This window comes from Rattus norvegicus, chromosome 20 (genome assembly GCF_021556685.1).
Source record: "Rattus norvegicus strain SHRSP/BbbUtx chromosome 20, alternate assembly SHRSP_T2T, whole genome shotgun sequence".
Classification (NCBI taxonomy): domain Eukaryota; kingdom Metazoa; phylum Chordata; class Mammalia; order Rodentia; family Muridae; genus Rattus; species Rattus norvegicus.
Genome location: NC_141553.1, coordinates 27,231,629 through 27,253,680, shown reverse-complemented (window position 1 = coordinate 27,253,680; position 22,052 = coordinate 27,231,629). Strand labels below are relative to the sequence as shown.

At 40.6% G+C, this 22,052-nt stretch overlaps 1 protein-coding gene across 9 annotated transcripts in view; it reads left to right on the top strand.

The window, feature by feature from the left end:
- The window catches only part of Dse (dermatan sulfate epimerase), a 78,725-nt gene that overhangs the window by 41,927 nt on the left and 14,746 nt on the right, over nucleotides 1–22,052 (top strand). For 2 of the 9 annotated variants that reach the window (XM_087597907.1, XM_087597909.1), the window contains exons 3-7: nucleotides 11,686–11,774; nucleotides 12,602–12,848; nucleotides 13,361–13,478; nucleotides 14,193–14,322; nucleotides 19,566–19,819. In XM_087597907.1, the coding sequence (XP_087454033.1) occupies nucleotides 14,279–14,322; nucleotides 19,566–19,819 (298 nt within the window). In that variant the 5' untranslated portion in view covers nucleotides 11,686–11,774; nucleotides 12,602–12,848; nucleotides 13,361–13,478; nucleotides 14,193–14,278. 9 annotated transcript variants of the gene reach the window in all.

The following is a 22,052-nucleotide window of genomic DNA, read 5'->3' as shown; positions in this document are numbered from 1 at the left end:
GGGAGTTCCTTCAGTCTCTGTTTTAATCTTTGCCTCTCTCTTCCCTGCCAAGGGTATTCTTGTTCCCCTTTTAGAGAAGGAGTGAAGCATTCACATTTTGATCATCCGTCTTGAGTTTCATTTGTTCTAGGCATCTAGGGTAATTCAAGCATTTGGGCTAATAGCCACTTATCAGTGAGTGCATACCATTTATGTCTTTCTGTGATTGGGTTAGCTCACTCAGGATGATATTTTCCAGTTCCAACCATTTGCCTACGAATTTCATAAAGCTGTTGTTTTTGATAGCTGAGTAATATTCCATTGTGTAGATGTACCACATTTTCTGTATCCATTCCTCTGTTGAAGGGCATCTGGGTTCTTTCCAGCTTCTGGCTATTATAAATAAGGCTGCATAGTGGAGCACGTGTCTTTTTTATATGTTGGGGCATCTTTTGGGTATATGCCCAAGAGAGGTATAGCTGGATCCTCAGGCAGTTCAATGTCCAATTTTCTGAGGAACCTCCAGACTGATTTCCAGAATGGTTGTACCAGTTTGCAATCCCACCAACAATGGAGGAGTGTTCCTCTTTCTCCACATCCTCGCCAGCATCTGCTGTCACCTGAGTTTTTGATCTTAGCCATTCTCACTGGTGTGAGGTGAAATCTCAGGGTTGTTTTGATTTGCATTTCCCTTATGACTAAAGATGTTGAACATTTCTTTAGGTGTTTCTCAGCCATTCGGCATTCCTCAGCTGTGAATTCTTTGTTTAGCTCTGAACCCCATTTTTTAATAGGGTTATTTGTCTCCCTTCGGTCTAACTTCTTGAGTTCTTTGTATATTTTGGATATACGGCCTCTATCTGTTGTAGGATTGGTAAAGATCTTTTCCCAATCTGTTGGTTGCCGATTTGTCCTAACCACAGTGTCCTTTGCCTTACAGAAGCTTTGCAGTTTTATGAGATCCCATTTGTTGATTCTTGATCTTAGAGCATAAGCCATTGGTGTTTTGTTCAGGAAATTTTTTCCAATGCCCATGTTCAAACCTAGATTCTTAAACATTCATTTAGGGCTCAGATTGAACATAATCATTTTATACAACTTAAAATATTGCTAAATGTTTTTATATTCCCGTTACCTTTGCTTAAATTGCTCAGTTTTTAATACAGTTCTTCATTATCTACACAAAGTATACTCAGAAGATCGTCATTGCCTTAGGATAGAGTATGCTTATATCCATTTCAGAAAAAATAAAAGAACTGGTTGTATTCATAAATCAATAATCAATATTACAGAGTTAAACCTCCTGATAATGACTTCATCTGTGGAACGTATTTGCCATATCCTTGAACATTTCTACTCTTTTTGAAAATGACTAAACTGTACTCATTCTATCAGCTAACATGTTAAGCATCTACTGTATGTGGTGCTAGTGATGTAGATTCAGGATTGAGGAATTGGCCCAGCAGTTTTCTGCTGTCTACCTGGGGTGAAGAGCCTTCCTACAGTGAGTACTTCTGTTCAGAGCTGAGCATGAGGAACATGCAGTTAAGGATTTTATTCATGACTTACTTGAACACTGCGGAAAAGGAACCAACTTGGGAGTTATTCTGCCTGTGCCCCTACTTGGGCTGCTTCAGACGAATCTCTCAGTTTGAGGCTTAGCATCCTGGTGTATAACAGTACAGCAGTAGCATGCCTTCTTTACAGTCACTTAGTATGAGCTAACCAGTGCACAGTACTCTGAAAGTTCTTGTCATAAAGTAAGGCCTCAATAAAGAATAATGGCAGGTGACGATAGTTATTGACTCTGCTATTTTTACCTAAGACATTGGCCCTAATTGGTTTTTAATTGTTATTTATAGATTTTTTAAAAAGGAAATAATTTTGTTCAGAGATTTTCATTGGTTTTGTGTTTTTCAGATTGTTCTCAGAGCTAGACCATTTGTATTACTCAGAAAAGTTGCTGTTGACAATGTTCCTTGAAAACTTGAACTGTTTGTCCTCCAGGACCCCTCTTTATGTGTACAAGAATCTAGGGGTGAGGTTATGAAGAGGGCTTGGGAGAAAGTAATAATGATACTTTTTTTGTTTGATGTTAAAGCTGGACTTTTCTCCTTGCTGTGGGAAAATACCCAGCAAGCAGCAACTGGAAGGAAGGGCTTATTTTGACTCCCAGTTTCAGGGTGTCATTCATCGTGATGAGGATGGTCATGGTGCATCCAAAATGATGGTTGCCCATGGCCAATAAGCTTTTTCCTTTTATGTATTTTAGGCCTACATCCAGAATGGTGTCACCACTACTTTTGGGATAGGTCATCTAGAGGCTCATCTCATTGATTCTGTCAAAATGACAATATTAACCATCTCATGTATTGAATTTCATTGGATGTTAGTAAATAAAGAGATTTAAAGGTTCACATACATAGATTTATTTAAGAATTTCAGCTGTGCCAGGCATGGTGGCCTATGCCTTTAATCCGAGCACTAGGAATTCATAGGCAGGTAGATACTGAGACTGAGGCTAACCTGGTCTATAGAGTGAGTTCCAGGACAGCCCAGGGCTACACAGAGAAACCCTGTTTTGGAAAGAAAGAAAAGAAGGAAGGAAGAAAAGAAGGAAGGAAAGAGGAAAGAAAGAGAAAAGAAAAAAGAGAAAAGATTTTCGGCCACTGTGAAATAAAAGTTAAATTGAAAATGTTATTTAATTGTACTAATTGTACCAAATACACTATGAAGTAGAAAAGAAATCTGAAAGATTGAGAATAGTAGGTGGCTGGGACATATGTATAGTAATAGTTGTCTGGGTCCTTTAAACACCACAGAAAGACGAGGACTTTGTGTACCCCACCTCCAGGTGTGGAGGCACCCACATCCTTTCCACGTTTTTCCTGTCTTGTGTTTGTTAATGCTAGGGTTGTGCATTGCTTACTTGTAAACTCAATTAAAAACGTCTGTGTGTGTGTGTGTGTGTGTGTGTGTGTGTGTGTGTGTTGTGTGTGTGTGTGGTGTGTGTGAGTGTGTGTGTGGTGTGTGGTATGTGTGTGTGGTGTGTGTGTGTGTGTGTGTGGTATGTGTGTGTGTGTGTGGTATGTGTATGTGGTGTGTGTGTTATGTGTGTGTGTGTTATGTGTGTGTGTGGGGTGTGTGTGTGTGGTATATGTGTGTGTGTGTGGTGTGTGTATGTGTGTGTTGTTGTTGTTGTTGTTGTGCCTTTAAGATGGCTCAGGCGTCAGTGTACTTCTATCAACCTGATGGCCTGAGTTCATTCTCTGAGACCCACATGGCTAAAGGGGAGAACTGGTTCTCACAAGTTGTCCTTTGACCTCTATATGTGTGCCATGGCATGAATAAATGTGTGCACACACACAAAATACAATGTAAAAAGTTGCAACAATGAATGGACATAAGCAGAATAGTACTTTCTTTTTTCATCAAGAGTTTAAAATTCAAGCCAGGAAAATAATAGTCTAAAAAAAGTGTTTCCTAGAGATTTTAAACAGATTCCTATGAAGATCGGTTCAATGATATTTTGGAGTCAGCACATATTAGTCTGTTTTTTTTTCTTAAACATTTTGTAATGTGCAGGCCTTTTTTACTTTCTTACTTGTGTGTGCCTGTATTGTGCCTTTACCATCACCAAATTTAAAGACACATAATACAGAATTCAAATAGAAAGTAGCTGAAAAAGTAGTTGAAGAGTTGGGAAATGGCTTGGGAGGACAATAATGAGACTCACTAAAATGCATCACACATGTGACCTCGAGTGGGCCACATGTGGACCCTGAGGTTGATTTGTTTTATTTATTCATTTATTTAGCAACAAGATGATAGGCTTCCTCAGCGTTGAAGTTTACAGTGCCCATGAGAATAAAGATCAGGTCAGTTATTCTATAAAAGAACAATTATTCTTAGCCCAAAGTCCACAGAGAATCTTCTGGATTTTCAGAGTACTCTCCTAAGCATCCTCTGGTGTGGGCAATGAAGTCTATTGATGCTTTTCAGACAGCACTGAAGGGGGAGCAGGGAATATGTTGTCTGGTGCATGCATAGATTCCCTTAACAGAGCCTCTCCTGAGCAGATTTCACTAAACCTGAGAGATGAAGGAGTAAGGATGGAGGCGATAGATGTGTGATTTAGCCAGCCATGTTTCCCCCTAGACTAGTTGAATTCTTTAGTAGATTTTTTTTCTTTTCTTTTCTTTTTTTTTTTTTCGGGGCTGGGGATTGAACCCAGGACCTTGCGCTTCCTAGGCAAGCGCTCTACCACTGAGCCAAATCCCCAACCCCTAGTAGATTTATGTCATGTTAGAAAAATGAGTGAAGTGACAGCATCCCTCCATACTCTGTGTCTCACGCACATCTTCGTTAGATGGATTGCTGTGAGCTTGATATACTCAGTGTATGTATTTGGTGATCTAGAACTTAATGCAAATAAAACAAAAGACTCACTCTGTTATTGGAGACCACGGTTGTCTAGTCACTGCAGAGAAGTCTGAACATACCTTGTCTCACTTTATCAGACATAGAGATGAAAGCATTGTGAAGAGATGTGGATTGTAACGGAAGGGATTTGCTCAAGCTGGAGTTGATAGCTGGAGGCATCCAGTGTGCATCTCCCAGTAGTGAGTTTTAGGGGCTTTTCTCTTAATTTGTGAACCCAGGGAAAACAGGCCCAACACAGGGGTCTTTGGGGTAGATCTATGTCTTGTTTGTGTCCTGATTCTGTTGTAATTAGCCCCATGTCCTCTGGCAGATTTCATAGCTACTGTAGTCATGTTTTTTACGTCTATGAAATATGGACGAACCTTTCCCTCCATGAGGGTTCCAAGGATGGGACAAGATGACGCCCAGAAAGCTCTTAAGATTCTGTAGTTGGCGCACAGTCTACTAAAACTTCATTTCTTCCATTATACAGAGAGAGGCAAGGTGCAGGATCAAGGCTTGGGTGTAGAGCCCGACTTTCAGCTACTCTGGTGCTCTGGAGTTGTGCTTTTGAGAAGTATTTGTAGTGAATCACTCTTTCTCCCTCTCCTTGTCGTGTTTTTCTAGGCCTTATCATGAGAAAATAAATCACACAGGAGAAAATGACTTCACTCTTGTGCTGGAGCAGGGAATTGGGAGAATTAGTGAGGGGAAGACTGCAAGTTGAACTTTTGAACAGAGATATAATTGTCCCTTTTTTTCTGTGCAACAGATTATTAAGTCCTTACTTATGGATTGCAAACTTCTGAAATCCTAGGGCGTGTTTGTAAAATAAAACAGCAAGAGAAAGAGGTTAGAAAAGCAAAGTCTCTATTACACTGAAATGAACCATTCTGTTCTGTTGCTCTGTGGACTAAGACGCACTGTGAGGCCTGTTTCATCCTGGCCTGTGGATCTCAAAAGGCTGTTTCTTGCAGCTGCTTCTTGGGCTTTTTGCTTTTCTAAACTGTTAAACTAACATAGAAAATCAAAAGTGGAAGGAAGTAGCTGGGCCCCAACACACAGAGCCACATGGCACTGTGAGTGAAAAGATCAGGTTTTCCTCTGGTGACCTTCCAGTGAAGGCCAAGAGGACTGTTAGTAGACACCTGGAATCCATTAAAGCACTGGGCCTGTCAGAACCCAGCCTCCAACTCTGGCTTTTTCTCATTCAGGTTTTTTTCTTTTGCCCTTCCCCCTCACTCTGACTTCTTTCTTTCCTGTTGTTTAAACTCTGTCCCAGGTTCCTCATTTTGTGTAGATTTAGATCCTTGAAAATACATGGCTCTGAGCTTTTTTTTAACACTGGACATTTTTTTTAATATGTACAGAATCCCAAGTGGTAGGACCCTGACCCTTGATTGGGAAGTTCCTTCTTGACTGCCTCTTAATAAGCAGGTTGCTGCCCACTGGCGTGATTACATATGGATCTGTGGGCACCGGACCCGAAAGCTGTGGAGGAAGCCTGGTCAGGTTGGCAGGTGAGGTCAAGCGAGCATCCTTGGAGTCCAGTTGAACTTGAGTGAAGTCACCCTCTGTACAGGATGCTCAGTTTGCCTTAGTTCTTGCTGCTCAGACACCCTAAACTCTAAACTGTTTTCTTTCTTTCCAATGCTGGTGAGGACGAAGCTGTTTTAATAATGCTTCTTTCTACAAATGTTTAGGGTGTTTGATGAGTGCTCCCATCATACTCAGTCAGAAGGAAACAAAAAGTGAATTTTCTTTGTAAGATATGTTTGTACTTGTGTACTTCAGTGCCCCTTGTTGCCTGTTTAAATGCTTTCTGAATTACTTCAGGCCAGAAGAAGCCTCCTTTTCATAGTGGAGTCTCTCACTTTGTATATACAGCACAGGTAACTTATATATAAAGGTCTGCCTAGTCATTACTTAGAAACATTTAAAGTGTAGCTTTAGATGTTTTCTAACAAAAACTTGGCAGGCATGATGCTTGGATTTTAGGCATTCCTTATTTCCCATCTCAAGGGAAGGTGCTTAATTGGCAGGCACTGAGTCTGTTTGTAATGACGCTTCAGGAAGATCTTTAATTTTCTGTGATATTAGGAAATATCCAATTATGAAATCAGTTTTTAAACACTGGGTTTGTGTATTCGATGAAATAAGAACCCCATTCTGACATCACTTGTGTTGGGACCTTCCTGTCTGTGCATTCTTCGTAATGCAAAATGAGTATTTGTAATAGCTACTGAGGCTGCTGCTGATACAAGCATGCTCATCCAATCACTTGATAATGGTACAGCTGGGCTCATTGGATCACTTGATAATGGTACAGCTGTGCTCATTGGATCACTCAATAATGGCACAGATGTGCTCATTGGATCACTTGATAATGGTACAGCTGTGCTTATTGAATCACTTGATAATGGTACAGCTGTGCTCATTGGATCACTTGATAAGCTGTGCTTATTGGATCTGTTCATAATGGTTCAGATGTGCTTATTTGATCTGTTGATAAGGAGCCAGGTGTGTTCATTGGCTCTTTTGGGAATGGATCTCTTGGTAAGCCAAATAGTTCATTTTGTCATAGGTAGCTTTGAAATGGCCTTTAACTTTTCAAGTTGTAAGGCTTTGTCAGTTAAGGGAATGCATATTAATTACACATAATATCTCTTCTACCTTTCTTTGTCCTTTCTGTCTGCTGGCTTTGAACAGCAGAAACATATACAGTCTCTTACATAAGCCTGTGATTTAGAAAGCTATTTTGGGTAATGATGGCCTGGCATGAATGAATCAGCAAAGAGACACTTGTTAGGGGATATACTGTCAATCAAGGAGGGAAATGAATGCCACAGTTAAGATTCCAAGGGTTGGGAAAGGTAGAAACTAAGTATAATTCTTTCAGCATTTAGACCATCATTTAGAAAATAGATGCTAGCTTCTCCCTATCGCTGACTTCCCAACTTGTGTAATGCCCCAAGACATCTAACAAGTCACCCACGTGATTCTGAGGTCCACTGAAATTTGCATGATAGATGGATGAGAGGCCGTGTGAAGGATGGACCTGAGTGGCTGGTTACAGACTGTACCTGGGGGAGATAGGGAATGTAAGGGGAGAGCTGGCTGCTGGGAGAAAGAGGATACTTCACTGTCTTACATGTCTTTTTTTTTTTTTTACAGCATTATCTGTTGCTTCTGTCCACTTCATCTGACTCACTTTAGGAAAGCAGTGAGGAAGGAGCTGGGGTTCCAGGATAGTCTTCCATAGCATGTCCCATAAGATTTCCTCAAACTCTAGTTAGGCCCTATCTCCTAGTAGTGCTACCAGTTGAGTGTCTCCACCATGTGAGCCTTAGTGGTTAGTCCAGATCAGATTATATGAACCCTTATAATATCACGAGAAAGGGCTTTATCTATGTGGTGATGCACACAAGTTCCTTCCTCACTGCTTCCCAGCTGACATGACATGAAAGTTACACTCTACCATATAGTTTTTAGCACAGTGTTCTCCCTCACCAAAACAATGGGGCCAGTGACCGACTACAAACTGGAACTATGAACTAACTTTTTCCTTTTCTTCAGATGATTTTGTCAGCTATTTTATGATACTATGGAAGGCTGACAGACAGTTCAATCCTTGGCAAATGTCTTGGCATTAACTGTTTTTAGGGTCTCCTCACTACAGCTCACAGATTTAGGCTCTCCCACTCAGCACCTGTTTCTTCCCCCTCTTCTTTCTTGACTCTCCTGAGGGCAGTTGATTGAGGCTGGTTCTATGGTTAGTGAATGAAGGCAAACTTTAGGAAGTCCTTTTTGAGAGATTTAAAACAAACAAACAAACAAACAAACAAACAAACAAACAAACAGATCCCATTGTCATATTAACCACAAAAAAATATGCCCATCCAGAATGAGCAGCTTTTCTGTCATCTTTTGTCTTTTAAGCATTTTGTGACTTGATTGTTTTACATTGTTGTCTCCCTGGGACTGCTTGAGCTGGCATCCTCAAGTCTGCCCTGGGCCTAGCAATAACAAATTGCCCAATCCCAGGAGCTAGATTTCCCCACAACTTTCCAAAAGTCTATCAGACTCCATGACTGGAATTAACTGCTTCCTCCGTGATATGTCTCTAGCCCTGTATCTAGTCTACTGCAGTTATCATGGCTGGTTCTTTTTAATTCAGCTTATTGGGTTGTGCTAGGTACTAGAGTACACATTTTGTAGTTTGACCATGAGTGTATGTCCCAAACGGAATTTCTTTCCAGAAACCTCTGACCTCTATCTCTACCCTAATAGCGCCTTTCAAATGTTCTGTAGGATCTCTTACCCGAAGTGTAATTTTTGGTTTCCATGTCATGCCCTGTCATTGACCTATACACTTACCGAGGCCCTGAGAACATAATACAGTATACCTGCCCCATAGACCACTAAGTAACTCTGAAAGGAGAAGTGATTTTACTTTGACCGACTTGATTTACCAAGAGCAGAAATCATGGGTATTCCTGCAGCTGTGAATGTTAATTTGGTCCCTTGTACACTATGGCTGCTTGTATCCATTTGGCCTCACTTTCATTCTGAAGACCCACATATCGCCAGCCTTTGGTCTAGTCTGTCAGCCTGTAATCACAAAGACACTGTACTTCACAGAGGAGGTAAGATAGTCAGGATTTGTGGATCTCTATTTCTTCCAAGGGTCTTGGATTTCCTTTTCTTTTTTAATGATCTGTTTTCACCCCGTATTCGTTCACCCCAGAACCCTTGAGCCTTGGAGTCTATCATATGATACTGTGTTCCCACTGCAAAGCTTTGGTGAGTTCACTTTCAAACCACTTCCTCCTATGTGTGCAGAGAATGTGTAGAGGTGTTAGACAGAGGGCAGTTGTACATCATTGCAGGAAAGGGCTACGACTCCAGAACCACACTGCCTGTTGTCTAATCTTGAGTCCAAGCAGGGACCCTGAACATATTATTTGACTTCTTTAGATCTAATCCTAGTCATAAGTTGGAGGTAAATACTATGTTTGTCTCATGTTGTAGTTTAGAGCAGTTGTTGAGTTATTGAGACACTGTTGTTTTAAGTATGTTCTTCCCAATTGCAGTGACTTACCAAGTTGAAACATTCCTGCAGAAGGCTTCAAAGCTGCAGGGGGTGGGGTTGGAGTTAAAAAAAAAGTCACATATGCCAGAGAATAAAAACTTGGAAGAGTTTGGGGCCCTTATCCAGCGGTCTGAAGGAGAGTGAACAGGCGCTGTGGATGGAGGCTGACCAACCACAGATGCTCATGCTGGAACTGCACAGAGAGCTCTAGGCACTGTGTGTGGGTCTGTGTGGAGCACTCTAGGGACTGTGGATCAATGTAGAAAGCCCCAGGGACTATGGGTCTGTGTGGAGGGCCCCAGAGGTTGTAGGTTTGTGTTTATGTTTTCTTTTTACAAATTTATGTCAACATGGGCAATTTCATTTTTATACAACTTCATTTGTAATAAATATAATTACATCATGTAAGTAAACATACTCAGCTTAAAGCATTTTGCTGAGTATCAGACATAAAGAAATGAAAGCATGAGTTATCCATCTGCTGTGCCTAGGGTGGTTCTGAGTGGGAGATTAAAAATGAATGGACAGTATTAATGCAGATGACACTATTGTCAGCCAGCTTCAATCACAGTGGGAAGACCCAAGAGGTGTTTGGCTGAGGTCTGAAGAATGAGGGAAAAACAAAATCATGAATCATCCAGTGATGCAGGGAAAGCCATGCTGGGCTGTCCCAGGCAGAAGTAGCTGATGCACAGTTGGCTGACAAAGCAAGAAAGCAGGATGATTTAAGAAACTGAAAATGTACTATAGGAAGGGGAAGCCAGCTGTGAGGTTTTTGAGTCAGAAGAGCCAGCTTGGACTTTTTTCTCAAGAGCTCTGTGAGGCCATTGAAGGGTTTAACAGAACAGCAGCATGGTCAGATATGTGTGCATGTGACCTTTTCACTGTAAAATAAAAGAACACCAAATTAACAATGTGTATGGCAGCTATAATACAAATAAAGAACTGGGAATCTCAGTCACAACCCATCCATCAGAGAGAGAGAGAGAGAGAGAGAGAGAGAGAGAGAGAGAGAGAGAGAGAGAGAGAGAGAGAGAGAGAGAGAAACAGAGACAGAGACAGACAGAGAGAGAGACAGAGAGACAGAGAGGCAGACGAAAAGACAGACACACACACACAGAGATTGGCAGTCATCTACCCAATTCAGGAGGGGTGAAGTCTAGACATTATACCAGAGTCTTGCTTTGCTTTGGGACATGAGATGTCTCACTGTTTTCCAGTTATATCTTGAACTTATGAAGTGATGCTGCTGCCTTAGCCACTAAGTACTACAATTGCAGGTGCCTGCCACCACATCCGACTTTAGTCTGCTCTTTCTCTCAAGTGTGTATGTGTGTTGGGGGGACATGCTGGGGACATAACCTTAGGTTTTGGAGAGAAGCCTTCTACCCCAGAGCTACACTCAGCCCAGTCTTCGCTCATTATAAACCAAGCATCCACCCGCAGTTTGCTCTGTGCCCCTTTCTTTTCTTTCTACTTCGTGGAAGAACTCGGACTCTCTGTCCTGCCTATCTCCTCACAATCTGGATGTTGCTGGTTATAAACCCATGGTGGTTCAGTGAGTACTGCCACTAGATGCTGGAGCTTGATCGATTCGGTTCTGATCTTGCAGATGCATGGGCTATCTTTAATTCTGAAACTAAAATGGCTAGTGCTTTCTCAGGTGGTAACTTGTGTTTTTAGGGTCTCTGCTTACTTACAGGAGCAGATGGCAGAAGTTGTACCAGGGTTAGGTTTTTGTAAGTTCATCCAGATAAAAGCCTAGTGTAGGAAAGAGTTTTAACTGAGAGTTGCCAGTTGTTTCTGGGCCTCAGTCAGGAGAGACCACATCACTGAGCTTACAATACTTGAAGCTGTTGGATATGCTAAACTTTAGTGTTGCAGACCCTAGAGACATCGCTACTTCATATTTGCTAGTGTGTATATTCCAATTATTTGTGTGTGTGTTGGGGGGTGTTTCTGCATACATACATATAGTTGTCTCCAGGAGAAATTATGAAATGAGGAAATAGGCCTTTAAATACAATATGTATAGTTTCTGTGGATGATGAAAAATGTTTAGAAGGGAAGTTCAAAGGTCAGATTTAATTAGAGTGGTTCTGTAGTAATCTCTAGTGAGTAACAGTTGGAAGAATGAGAAGAAGCGTCAGGCACGGAAGCCACATGGGCACCCTTGGATTCTTTTTCTGCAGCTGATGGAAAAGACGACATCATGTCATCTCCACCTACGGGGAGTGTGGAGTTGAGGACGTCTATCGCATGGATTCTTGATGAACTACAGGTAGTGATCTGATATTGAGGCATTGTAGTGAGTGCATGTTAGTACGTTCAAGATTCTCCAGCTGTGAATATACTATTACAATGAAAAATCCAGAGAAAGGGACTGAGGAAAATACATAAAACCCACGCGTATAGCTAAGACTGTATATTAACTCCAGTTCTGTATAAAGCGTTTTGTGATGGTTGTTGTCTGTTTTTTTCATTTCTAAAAACTGAACCCAGAGCCTTGTATTGATCAAATCTTTAAAAACTATGTGACGTTTATGAAGGGTTTTACTTTGGTTGATGACTGATGTGGAGAAGATTTTAAGTCTGGCTAAATCTAGTTTGACAACCTAGTTTGAGAGCATGCCACATGGTTAGAGAAGCCAAGAGAATGTGATTTCCTTTAACAAGGAGGTCAATTTTTATTCTTAGTGCTACTAGATCTAAATATCAGATATCTTAGATGTAAAACTTGGAAGATGTTTTTTAAATGTGCTTTGAAGATAGCTTACAAATTTGGTTCATAATTTCTTATCACTTTAAGTTTATTTTGTTTTGTCACAATATGAAATAGCATAGTCCAAAAATACTTTTTTATGATTCACAAGAGAAAATTCTTGCTAACCCTTTTCCTTAGGTGTTTTCAGTGATGGTATATGGATGGATGGATGGATGGATGGATGGATGGATGGATGGATAGATGGGTAGGCAGGCAGGCAGACAGACAGACAGATGCACTTTTTGAAATTATGTACTAGGCCCTAAAATAAAATAAACATTATTGGAATAAGGTGCTGAAACAAATATCATTTCATTAATTTCATTATCTATTTTGTTTTTAAGCAAAAAAAAAAAAAAGGTTGGAAGCAGGGGATGTCCTCCTTGGATTTGGCACAAGGGACAAGTTATATCTTTCCTTAAGTTGGCTGGAGTCACCGTTCAGCACATTATCCTCTCGCTTTGAACATTCTGAACTTCTCTGGCTTCTTGGGATACTTTTATGACTTCATGGTGGGCCCTCAATTTGCCCCAGACCCTCTGCTGGAGCATCAGGGCAGCCTCAGCTTCCGCATCTTCCAAGGAAACTATGGTAGGAAACTCTGTGCCAGAAGGACATAGCTACTCACAGGATATCAGGTTTTCCTTAAAGACAGTGATCTTCAGACCTTTTGAAATATGACTCTGTAAAAAGCAAAATTTTCATCATAACACGACATCTGTCATCTATGTAATCTTTCATGAAGTATATGTATGCATATAGAAAGTGGCCCTTAAATTTAAATAATTGTGGCGGTTTGAATGAGAATGTCCCCCTAGGCTCGTATATCCAAATACAGAGTCTACAGAGACTTTCGAAGTTAGATGAAATACATTTACATTATGATATGACTACAGGCTTATGGAAGACAGGAAGTGGAATGTGGCCGGTTAAGTGAGAATGGCCCCATGGGGCTTATATGTTTGAATACTTGGTCCCCAGTTGGTGGGAATATTTTAGGAAGGATTAGGAGGTGTGGCCTTGCTGGAGAAGGTATGTCATTGGGAAAGGACTTTGAGGTTTAAAAGCCCACACCAGGCCCAATCTCTGCCTCCTGCATGCAGATCAGGATGTAAGTTCCCAGATACTGGTCCAGTGCCATGCCTGCCTGCCTGCCTGCCTGCCCTGCTTGCCTGCTGCCATATTCCTGTCATGAAGGTCATGGATTCACCCTCTGAAACTGTAAGCCAGCCCCACTTAAATGCTTTCTTCTATAAGTTGCTTTGGTCACAGGGGTCTCTTCACAACAATAGAAAAGTAACTGAGACAAGCATGTTTTTAATCTTGTTTCCATTTCACTCCTCTCTGTTTTTTATTAGTTTCCACTAAAATGTGCTGGTCATAGTGTAAATGCTTATGTAATAATCTGTACTTTGAAGATTGTGCTTAACATTTTGATAAATAGGTGATTTCCTCTTCAGAGAGTCTGGCTTGACTATCTCTCTCTGGTAAGGGGCTGCACCCCCTCTAAGTGGTCTCTTCATTCTGTAATTCTAGTGTTTAGAATGCTTCTTCCAAAAACATACCGAAAGCATCTTTTTTTATTAAGAAGAAGTACAAATCTGTGATTAATAAGCACATTTCAGGTTTCCAGCACTGAAGGAGTACATTTCAGAATATTATTTTCTATTGGCGCTCGGAATAAAATCAGCCACAGTCCATTCACTGTTTTTAAAAGATGCCTAGATTTTATGAAGTTTTGTATACCACTTTAGGAAACCATTAAAAAATCATAGTGTAAAAGAAAAATTTTGATAAAGCCTTCTAAAGTAAGAGTGTCACACAACTATGCCATTTTCTAAGAGGGAGTCCTGAGTAGATAAGATTCTACTGCATCCTTGTACGGTAAAGCCTACTTTACTTTGACTCTAGCACTTGTGATTGTTTCCCACCTAGGAAAGGACTCTCAAAAGATTGTCTAGAATGGATTGGTCTGTGGATTATCTTGATTGCTTTAATTGAGCAGAGAAAACCCATTCCTTATGGGTGGCACCATTCCCTGGACTATGTTTGGGTCCTGGACTATGTAAGTGTGGAAAGGGAGTATGTACACATTGATTTCTCTTTGCTCTTGACTGTGCATATAATGTAGCTAGCTGCTTCAAGAACCTGCCTTGACTTCCCCACAATGATGGGCTATAACCTAGAAACATGTTAAATAAACCCTTTCTACCCTAAGTTGCTTTTTGTAGGGTATTTTTTTTATCACAACAAAAATATAACCAGTACAATATTTTTCTAAAAAGGAAAAGATTTATCAATTTGACAACAAAATTATCGTCTCAGGTTGTCCTATGCTTTTTCTTTCCATGTTAATGGATCACATGTTAAAGCAAATACCAGGATAACCAAATGTTAGATAGCAACAGAAAGAAAGGATGGAGCAGGCTTTCGAGAGTTGCACCATTGGACTCTTCAAATGTTGTGTTGTTGCTACTGTAACTTAAGTACCTCAGAATAGATAGACCGCTGAAAACAACAGAAGAGGCCGGAAGTGTGAGCACAAAGTGTGTAAGGTGACTGCTCCCTTCTGTAGGCTGTGAGGGAGAAACCATCTCTTGCCATTCTCACTGTGTAAGGTGCTTATAGAAAATCCTAAGACAATAAATACGTCTTCTCTCACATTCTTACCCAGTTACGTCATCATGAAAACAATTCTCAACCTGTTTTAATTGTAGTATAGCTCATATTTTATGGGTATATTACAATTTTAATGTGTTTCATGTTGTATTTGCATATTTTAATAAAGCTAAAGTTGTCGACAACTGAACCGTTCTGTGTACTGTTTTTCAGTTTTATGCAACTTTTTGTTCTAAGGTTAACAGCTTTTTTTTAATTGCCTAATTTTTCATTATACACTTAGCCATTAATTACAAACCAGACATTTGGCCAGTCATGTAAGTCTTCTTGAAAGGTTTTTAGGTAAGATATTCTCTTTGTATATGTGACATATGCGTGTGTGTATGGGCGTGCGCGCAGGTGTACTTGTTTGCAGGTACACATAAAGAGGCCAGGGATTTCAGGTCTTTTCCTTCATAATTTACTACATTATTATTATTATTATTATTATTATTATTATTATTTTGAGCTAGGGTTTCTCATTGACTGTAGAGATTGCCATTTCAGGTAGACCAGCTGGCCAGTGAGCTCCAGGGATTTACTTCTCTGTCTCATCAGTGCTGAGGATGCAAGTGTGCGTTTGCTAGGCTTTCTCCATAGGGAGCTGGGGAGCCTACTTTAGATCCTCACACTTGCACTTTACCCACTGAGCCATCTTTGCCCCATCTCCAAAGCAAGATATTTTTAAGGTGTGTTCTTACTGGCTGACCCTGTATGAGCTTCTATAGCCATAGCCTTTGACTTACATTGGATCCCTTCAACACTGGCTCAGTGTCTTGTTTCTTTTCTCTCATGTTGTCTCTTGTTTTGGGTCCTAGTTTTCTTTGTTTTTGATACACATCCTAATGAGGAGCAGATTTTGAGATGTTGGATGAGAGAGAGAGAGAGAGAGAGAGAGAGAGAGAGAGAGAGAGAGAGAGAGAGTTTTGTTAAAGAAGTAATTTATCAGATTTGAAGCAGTGTAAACGTTATAGATTTCTGCTACTGTCTTCTGTACATAATTAATAATTTGGAAAGCATATAAAATTGCTATAATAAAATTTAATCTTATTAGTCTGTTAAATTTTAGAAAGATACATATGCCTTCTGTCTTTTTCTTGAACCCTGGGCTCACGCAGGCCAGGAAAGCCACCTGCCACTGAGCTCCAATGATAGTAATAAAGACTTTTAGGAAAAAACTTAAAGCAAAAGTAATTTACAAAGGAGGGTGCTGCTTTTATATTCTTACAAACCTTGTATTTATGCTTTTTTTTTCCTTTTTAATTCTCTTGGGTTTTTAAGACAGGTTTTTTCTGTATAGCCGTGGCTATCCTAGTACTTTCTTTGCAGACCAGGCTGGCCTAGAACTCAGAGATCCACCTTCCTCTGCCTCCTGAATGTCGGATTTAAAGGCGTGCCCCACCACTGCCCAGTGTGATATGTCTGCTTTCTGAGTGGTCATGCCTGGCCTCGCAGATGTGTGCTTGAAAAGTATTTCAGTAATCTGCCCACATATTTATGGGTATTCTTCCTGGTTTCTACACTAAAACTGTGCTAGTTCCATAAAAATCAGTGGCAGTATGAAGTCCACAGACTATGGCAATGAACTTTTAATTCCCTTTTATGCCCAGTTCTGTTGGTATAGGTTGCCCTTACACAGGCGTTTTTGTCCATGAGTACGGTATCATGCTGTCGTCATTTTGAGTGGCTGCTGTTCTTGGTTTTCAGTCTGAATTGCTTAGCTGTGCAATATGAAAATGAATCTGCTGTGTTCTTCCCAGTTTCATCAGGAGAGTGTTGTGTAATCGGAGCCAGTACTAACTGGCTGCTTTTTTGTAGCTGGCTACTGAAGTGTCACTGATCCTTATAATGACATTTATTATCCATTTGACAATGGCTGAAATGTGAGTCAGGAAGAAAGAGTCAATGTTTCTAACATCAACTGGAAAAATGTTGTAAAAACATTGCAATCGTTAGTGGGTGACAGTAGTAAATGATAAGGGAGAACTTTGAAATCTGGAAGAAGTCTGCATTCCTTCCAAAAAATCTTTAACTTTCCCTTAGTATAAAGAAAGCAAAGCGGGGATTGTGATGTGGCCTAGCTGTGCTTTGCAGGAGGGGCAATCAACTCCGCCTGAACACCCACATTCAGACAATAGACTTTGACTCACCCACAAGATTGGTGAATGGATATACATGTAAATATATTCCTAAAGTGAAAGAAAATTTATAATGTCTGCATGTTTTCCTAATGATTCCCCAGCTAGATTTTTCAATAAATTCCTTAACCACTGCTCAGTCACACTGAGCTTTTTCCTGCCTCATCTATGGGCTGAGAGCAAACCTCCTGTTTTAAAACATGCATTTATTTTACTTATTTATATCCTCATCACTAACCTGCTTCCAGTCACTCCCTCCCACAAGAGCAAACCTCCTCTAGTTTCCATGACCGTAGAAGTAGCTGAGGTTGGACAAGACTGTATAGGGGAAGAAATTACATCAGTGGCTTTCAACTTTGCTAATGCTGTGACCTTTAATACAGTTCCTCATGCTATAGTGGCACCCAACCATAAAACTGTTCTTTTTTTGCAACTTCATAACTGTAATTTTGCTACTGTTATGAATCATAATATAAATATATGCAGGATATCTGATAGGGGAGATCTTAGTCTACAGATTGAGAACTGTTGATTTAAATAAACTTCTAGACATACAGCTATTAGAGGATAGCTTTGAAAAAGATAAATTGATAAATATTTATCTATTGGCATGTTTTGTTGAGTTGGAAACTGCTCAAAAGGAACAAACTGAATGTCCAAGACCTAGACAATTTAAAAGAAATTGCCATTGCAATTTTTTACAAAGTTCAGGAGTTGTGTCTTGTGTAATATTTGTAACAATAAAATCATCATTTACACAGGTGTGTAAGGACTTGACAGGTGATAGCAAGCTACTGATGTCAGGGCCATTGTGGCTAGATGTATGCATGGCTATTTAATAGATATATCATAACGTGGTACAATGACACCGAGCTGTCACCAGTCACTATGAGACACTAGAGAACTTGTGGCAATAGCATAGAACTCTGACAATAGCATAGTCTCATGTTTTGTTTCTAGGAGCAGAGAATTTGTTTACAAGCGGTGTAATGCCCACAAGCTGAATTGCTGCAGAAGGGCATCTTTTATCTATCATTTATCTCTCCATCTATCATCTATCACCTATCTATCATATCTATCCATCTATCATCTATTAATCATCTGTCACCTATCTATCATATCTGTCTATCTATGGTTTTTCAAAAAAGGGTTTCTCTGTCTAGCCCTGGATATTATGGAACCCTGTGGACCAGACTGGCTGCAAATTCACAGAAATCTGCCTGCTTCTGCCTCCTGAGTGTTGGGATTAAAGGTGTACGCCCAAGGCATCATTTTTTTTTTAAAGATTTATTTATTTATATATATGAGTACACTGTAGCTGTCTTCAGATACACCAGAAGAGGGCATCGGATCTCTTTACAGATGGTTGTGAGCCACCATGTGGTTGCTGGGAATTGAACTCATGACCTCTGGAAGAGCAGTCGGGTGCTCTTAACCTCTGAGCCATATCTCCAGCCCCCCCCCCCCAAGGCATCATTTTTTAATATGACCAAATGAGTAAGAAACTCATCAATCTTCGTCTTTTTAGTACCAGGACAGCTAACTGGAATAGTGAGATTATTATAAATGCAAAGAGATCCTGCCAGATTCCTGGTTTCATAACCACATCATCATCATTGCAAGCAGTATGACCTGGCTTTATAGTCAGTTTCTTCGTTCATTTTTTTTTCTTTCTTTCCAAAACTATTTACTGAGAGTTATCTGTGCCACACACTATTCTGTGATTGCACACACACAGTAATCAGAAAAGCAAGGGGGATAGAACTTCATTTTGGAAGAGCATTGAAATTCTGCTAAGGTGACCAGGTAAGGCCTCACCCAGATCACTTCTCCTCATCACCTAGTCAGTTTCATCAGTGTTTGAGTCTCTCTTCCCTTCATGATTGACCTTGTACTTCTGTCTAGACTGTGGTGTTGTAGACTACCACACCTTCCTGCCAACCAGCTGATGTTCATATTAGAACTGATATCCAATGTTTGTTGAGCTCTTTTTCCACAGCAGCCTTAAGAACAGCACGTAGAAAGGAGGGGTGAGCACTGAGCTACTTTGCCATCACATGCTCTGTTTCTTATGCATCTGAATAGTTTCTTCTATCTGTCATCGAGAATGGAAAATCTAGCCAAGTCATGGTGTACACACCTTTAATCCAAGCATTCAGGAGGCAGGAGCAGGTGGATCTCTGAGTTCGAGGCTAGGCTGGTCTACAGAGCAAGTTCCAGGACAGTCAGGGCTAAACAGAGAAACCCTGTCTCAAAAAACCAAGAATGAATGAATGTATGGATAAATGAATGAATGGAAAATATAAAGTAAAAAGAAAAAAAAATCTCAGGAGTCTTGATGTAGCCAGAAGCCTGAGAGAGAGAGAGGGAGCTGTGCTAACTCTAGGCCTAACACGTATGTGTCCTTACATCTCTTGGATTGTGTCTTTGTACATTTGTATTCATTTGTATGCTTTGTAGAGTGCTCAAAGGAGTGAGGCTGCACTCATTCTGGGTTATTCTTCTGTTACAGGTTGGTGAAAGACGCACCTTGGGATGAAGTCCCACTTGCGCACTCCCTGGTAGGTTTCGCCACTGCGTATGACTTCTTATACAACTACCTGAGCAAGACGCAGCAGGAGACGTTCCTGGAAGTGATTGCCAATGCCTCGGGCTATATGTATGAAACTTCCTACAGGAGAGGATGGGGCTTCCAGTACTTGCACAACCACCAACCCACCAACTGCATGGCCTTACTCACTGGAAGTCTTGTTCTGATGAACCAAGGTGTGTGTATTACTCTATCACAGCCAGAGCATCACTTGAGCCACTGTCAGTCAGAGCTGCCCTGGGAGAAGCACAAGCATTTTTTCTCATGGTTCTTAGGTTCATGTTTATACTTGGATCCAAATTTAAACCCACAGATGAAGTTACATCCAGGGCATCTTTTAGGTAACTAAAGACATGTAACCTAAAATTTCAGCTAGCTATATTAGCCTGCAGGTTTCCTAAAGCTGGCTAATAACTGTCCCAGACCACAACCCTGTAGCACAGGATCAGTGATAATCACTCACTCTTCTGGATATTCTGACAGAGGAAGACGGTCAACCTAGGACAAAATGTTTCTTTAAAGCTTAGTAGGTTTTAAGTTTGAAATGTATATTCCTAGTATGCAGGTGCGTGAACTACATACAACTGTCTCCCCTAAAACACATATACAAAATCTATCAGAACACCTGGTCTAGATCATTTGCATCAGAGTTGGAAGTAGTTTCTATGGTTTGGATACGTCACACGAATGCCCATGTTGTTCTTGTAACTCTAATTTGGTTACAACCTCCATGGAAATCTGGAACTGAAACTTTAGGCTCTAACATTATAATAAATCATTATAATATTAAATATATCATTGGAACTTGGGAATAAAGAACAACTAAGGCCTTGTTTTGCCTGTAAGCATTTTATTTGGCTGGAAATGTAGGTTAGTGGTAGGGTCTGTCTAGCATTAGAATATTAAATATATCATTGGAATATTAAATATACCCCTGGAATCTAGATATTAAATGTTAGAATATTGAATATATTATTGGAGCTTGGGAATCTAGAATAACTGAAGCCTTACATTGCCTATAAGCATCTTAAATGGTTGAGAATGTGGATTCATGGTAGGTCTGCCTAGCATGTGCAAGCCTTTGGGTTCAATTCCAAAAAGGAGGAATGGAGAGAAAGAAGGGGAAAAAGGTTAAAGAATTAATACTTTATAGATTATCCAGCAAGACCTTGCCACATCCAGCTTTCTCCCTGTCATGTCTGCCAGCCGTCACTTGTAATCAAGTCAGGAGAAAAGCTTCAGGAGACAGCTTGAATCTCATGCCGATGGTTTTTTCAGAATGCAGAGTATGTTGGTAGACACTGTCTAGAGTGATAGCTAATGAAGAACATAGAGTGCAAACCAGGTAGTGTGGTATCAGTGGGATGACAGCCAGGCTGTAGATGCCAGCCACACTGTACTCTGGCTAGAGATGGTAGGATACAGGAAGAAAAGTGACTATAGTTTTAAGCACTGATGAGATAGGTAAGGAGGATTGCTGGAAAGGCTGGAGCTGGGTCATAGCAAGAGCCTGATGACAATTACCACCTCTGCACAACAACATGTGAGGTAGGATGATCCTTAGGGCCTGAGCGGCATGGTGTATGCTGGGACCTGGGTCACTGCTGACCCTGCAAGCTAGCTCATTGCCTAGCAGTCCTGTGGTAGTGTAATCAGCAGAGGCCGGACACACATGCTTGTGGAGTAAGTAACAGTCTCTGCCATATTAGAAGGCAGTAAGTTCAACCTTTCCCTGTCACTGTGCAGCTAAAACGAGCCACCAAAAGAAGCAAGGCTTCAAACCTTTGATTCCGACTAGAGTTCTGTTCGTTTTGAATCATGAGTCTGGAATAAGCCAAGTCTTCTGTAGTTTGGGGACAATAAGGGATAACGCGCTTGTTGAAAGGATCAAGTAAGGTTCTGTTCAGTGCTGTATAGATTGTAACATGAGGAGTTACTGTCACCTAAGTGTGAGAGTTCTGGAACGCTCACATTGCTCCATCCAGGGATTTTGTGAACATAATCTTCAGTGGAAAAATTAAACAGTATGATCCTGTGACCGAATATCTGGATACAGTCATGCAGCTCGCCCTTGACAACCTCAGGTTTCTAGCTGATTTGTGTCACTATTCAATTTCTGCCTGATTATTCTGTCGAATCTGAACATGCAGAAGAATCAGAGTTGTCTCCTGTGATGGTACAGGCTGAGGAAAGTATCCCTAGCATTTATAGTATTTTTGTGGGTTATTATAAAAAAAAGTTAGAAGTTTGAACTTTCATTTTTTTTCTTTTTTTTTTTTCCAGAACTGGGGACTGAACCCAGGGCTTTGCACTTGCTAGGCAAGTGCTCTACCACTGAGCCAAATCCCCAACCCCTGAACTTTCAAAAAAACAACCCCCACCCCAAAAACAAACAAACAAACAAACAAA